Source organism: Salmo salar, chromosome 09 (assembly GCF_965601325.2).
Source record: "Salmo salar chromosome 09, fSalSal1, whole genome shotgun sequence".
Lineage (NCBI taxonomy): Eukaryota > Metazoa > Chordata > Actinopteri > Salmoniformes > Salmonidae > Salmo > Salmo salar.
The window spans coordinates 69,485,335-69,489,745 of record NC_138299.1 but is presented as its reverse complement, the minus strand read 5'-3'; the positions used below and the strand labels follow the sequence as shown (position 1 = coordinate 69,489,745).

Genomic DNA, 4,411 nt, shown 5'->3' with positions numbered 1-4,411 from the left:
TGGTGGAACTAACTAGATTACTCAAATCCTGTTTGCAGCACAGCTAATGGGGTGGGGCGGCATGGGAATAGGGCCTGTTATGGCGGCCATTTTTGTCTGAAATGGTACCCGCCAGGCTTTTTCCCCACCACTGTTCTCCGAGAGATAAACCCCTGTTGCACTTAGTATTCATCCATTTTTAATGCAGGGCCCCATCTGGAAGAAGAGAGGGAGGAAGAGAGGAGAGGGAGAGAGGGAAAGGAGAGGGCTGAGAGGTGTGGATGGCTGTGCTCAAGGCTTCACAACAGTCCCCAAGAGCCTACTGTAATGTCTGCCTTCTGAATTCCCCTTTTCTCAAAAGGGGTCCAGAAGTTATGGGCTGCTGGCTCCTGCCATTCCAGAAATAGAAGGCGGAGAGGCTAGGAGAGGGGGCAGTTATTCAATAGACTTCAGTGCAAACATGATCCGTGTTGAATGGGGAGGCACACAGGCTTGGACATTCCAGAGTGGGCAGCCTTCATAAACAACAGGCAAGTGCTTGGAACAACCGTGGGGCTTTGTTCGTCAAGCTGAGATTGGCTCTCAAGCAGAGAGACTTTGACTTCTAGAGCCGAGGAAGATAGCTCCCCCCATCTGTTGAAGTATGGACTTTAAAGTTGTGTGGGCTGAGACAATGACAGATAGGGCCAAGAATGATAGGGCCAAGAATGATATGTGCAATCTTTAATGGTATTTTCAAGCCTACATTGAATATATAGCAATAGCATAGTGAATGAGGTATGTGTCTATCAAGTTGATCAATAAAATCAAGGCATGAGCTAAAATATTTGATGAAATGTTTATTTCTCTAATTAATTCATATAATTTTATTCTGCACAGGCAGCATACATGGAAATTGTGGTAAAATACAAATAACAAAGTTCAACAGTGTTAATTTTCTAATTTCATTTAATCAGAAACTTTATATTAAAAGTGGCAAATTGTCAATGGTTTTCAATAGATTCCATTCTTTTGCACACACCCTCAAGAATGTAACATTGAACAATTAAATTTAAAAAGTATGGATATCACTATGCACAGACCATCACCTTTTTGGCGAAGAATGCTTGAAGCTTATTGGAAATTCACTTTTGTCATGTTTGAATGCAGGGAAAAAAAAATACAATTATGTTATACAAAGATCAAAAATACTATTAAAAACCCTTATTATAAATGGCAGCACTATATTAATAAACTGCTGTTGACATTTTACATGTAAGTACAAAATCCTGTTGAGGTAGAACCCTCTGAAGTCACTTGAAATGTTAAAATGCTGAATAAACGTCACTCAACTTTATATACAATACTCTCTTCCTCACTTCACTTCATTAAAATTGTATAATCCTTTGGTAAAAATAACTGTCAGAAATGTGCAGTCCTGCAACTGACAACTTTCCATCGTACATTCACAATAGTTTTGCATCTTTTTGGATTCATTCAGGGAAATAATGCAAAAAGGGGCTAATACATTGGTTTTTAGAAAAGCTTGTTTAATAACATTCATTTGCGCTATCCAACTATTTTGTCAAAGTGAATTGTCCTCCTGACTCCACCATTGCAGAGCACTCCTTGAATCCCCAGTACAGTCCTCTGTTGATGACTTTTTGGGGGTAGACCAAAAAAACAACAAGTCATTGTTGATAAAAGAAAGACTGCATGAAAGATATACCTACAAGCAATTATATCCAGTGTGTTACCCTCTCTTGGTAATGTAAACATCAAGGGTATCTCATATTTGGGTAATGATTATTCATAAGCCTGGGTGATGAAACCAACTGCTGTGAGACAGGGGGGATGAAAGTCATTTGGCTTGGCTATTATTGACCATGAAGTTACACAGAAAATACCAGGCCATAACAGAGACTTCATTGTCTTGTTTTTTTTCACGCTACAGATATTAAATCAGAGCAAGTTTAAAACTGTGTTGCGGAGAAGCAGACAGAGGAGTGGGCCTCAAAGTGCCATACCTTGTTTTACAGACATCTTGAATGGAAATTGCTTTCATTCATGAACATTCTTAGCTTGTTTAATAGCATACACAACTTTGGTTTTCAAAGACAAAAGAAATAGCTAGTAGGCTAAGCTTACAGTAAAACTTACTGGCAACATGACAATCACACCCTCACGCCCTGCTAAATCCATGTTCCCCGCAAAACACTCAGCATTTATTCACACGTTGTGATTATGAATATAGGTAAATTTAAATGAACACTCAAATAGCTACACACTATCAGAAAATAAATTCAATGTATAACGAATAAAATAATCTATGTGAATAAAGCAACTATAAAAATATAAGAGATTTTGGAAAAAGAATAACATCGGTAAAATGTTTTGTTTACGAAATCATGTAGCCTTAGCAGTTAGGACTGGGATATGCTATAGCCGCAATCAAAACAGTCATCTGAAAATTGTTCAGTGCAATTGAATTTAGTTTCTTTGCTCGTGTAAAAATCTATCTCTAGAATATTTTCATTCGTTTACCACCCACTGCCCTCCCTCCCTTTAATGGTCGCTGGGCAGGTTGATCTTTGGAGAGTGGACAGTACTTAATTGTGTGCGCATTATCACCATTTGCGCTGCAAAGAGGGCATGTATAAGCCCGAAGAATGGGGCACACCACCCTCCCGTCCGGTGTCTTCAGAACGTGGGAGCCGTACACCTCCTCCGGCGCACCATTATTCCTGCAGAAGACACAGATTTTGGGCTCCTGTTTATTCCTCGACGTTGGCTTGCGCATCTTCCTCTCCACTCCGAACAGGTCAAATCCTGCAAAGCTTCCCCCGAAGCCCAAGTCCCGGTCTTGTAGTGGGACACCACCGATTTGGTTTTGGAATGGGCTCAGAATTGAAAAGCGCTCCTTCAAGTCCAGGATGGAGGTAGGCAGGGGGCTCACAGATGGACAACAGCAGTCCAGGTTTCCGCCTTCGCCACTGCCCGAGATTAAGCACGCACATGCTGGGGAGTCATCCAAACCCAGAGTTGCTTTCAGGGACTCGGTGATGGAGTTTGGGCTTTCGGGCATCATGTGCTTGGTATTCTTCGTGACCAACGTCGACAGACCCAGATAGTCGTTCCAAAAATTAAATGTATAGTCATATGGGTTGCGCGCACTCAAATAGTTATGATTGAGAAAATCCATGATAGCTTCTCGTTTCTATGCACAAACACCAATATAATCCTCCAAATTTACTGCCAGAGTTCGTTTCCAGGGTGGTTGGTGAACTGTGGACTGCTCCAGTGTTCTTGTGTTAAACGCTTGTACAACAGGCTTGCCGTTTATAAGGAGTCAGGGAAAGCTGAAAGGAGGGCGGGGCTCTCTTCTCAAAACAAGTTTATGATCAGGATGAAGCGCAGTCTTTCTCTTCAAGGGTAGGTTTGGGAAGCGCGAAACAAATCCAATATGGTCCGAACTGGCAGAGGTTGGTTGGAAAAAACACCCTCATATCATAATCGCATAGCGTAGCCTACACATAAATATACTATTGATTTCACCGTTTTTTTATGGTTGCATTAAGCACCAGTTATCTCTGTTCAGAGCAGTGAACGCCAGCACACCCGTAGGTTTACAGTATGGAAGGATTCGGCTAAGCAGTCAACGAACCGTTCTCTGTTTGTCCCGGGCTGCACGGTAGTAATAGTCTAGTCTACATTGGGGATAGGGAGTTCATTGTGGGTGCGATGTTAAAGCCTACTCAAATAGCTTGCATACACATGTTTGTGCGCATTTCTGGTGCACACTTGAACCCTTTCAAGACCATGCATGCATACAAGCCCTTTGTTCCTAGAGCACCCTCTCTACCACAGTGATACAACATTTCCCACCTGACCCTTGTCATATCACTGAGAATTTCACATAGGCGATGAGCTGGATACTATGATAACAACAGCAATGCCATATTATTTTCTGTTATATGTAGGCTTATGTCCATACTATGTCGTTCAATATAAGGTTAGCCAATTTGAACTTTCACTGGATGGATGTAGTGACTATGATATACTGTAACACTTATGATGAACCAAATTGGCATAAGGTATTCCCCACAGCAAACTACAGTATTAGAATAAAATTATACATATTTGCCACTGATATCATGATTAGCCACATTCAGTAGGCCTACAGTGTATTTTGGAAGGGTAGTGGTGGTTTCGTAGGTTATATTGCGGAATACAGTGCTTGTCATACTGTAGGCTGTCAGTTGATTTACTTTGGTATTCCCCTTTTAGAGTGTTCCTGCTGTGGCTTTGGCACTGTGTGAAAAACCTCCTCCGTCAAGCCACATTGTTCTACAAGCTGAGGGCTGAATGAAGGCAAACTGTGTTGCCCTTTAAGCCACCCTCTCCAATCCCCCCCCCCCCCCCCCCCCTGAGTACAGAGCCCTAATGATCACAG

General features: G+C 41.8%; 1 protein-coding gene across 1 annotated transcript; it reads right to left on the bottom strand.

Moving 5' to 3' along the window:
• Positions 1–803: 803 nt before the first annotated feature.
• Positions 804–3,288, bottom strand: LOC106611616 (nanos homolog 1). Its single transcript, XM_014212009.3, has one exon. It carries the CDS (start codon positions 3,158–3,160, stop codon positions 2,480–2,482), a length of 681 nt encoding a protein of 226 aa, XP_014067484.1. The 5' UTR covers positions 3,161–3,288; the 3' UTR covers positions 804–2,479.
• Positions 3,289–4,411: the final 1,123 nt, after the last annotated feature.

Excerpts from the sequence above, each read along its gene's own strand:
- LOC106611616 (XM_014212009.3), bottom strand. The coding sequence starts at position 3,160 with ATGGATTTTCTCAATCATAACTATTTGAGTGCGCGCAACCCATATGAC.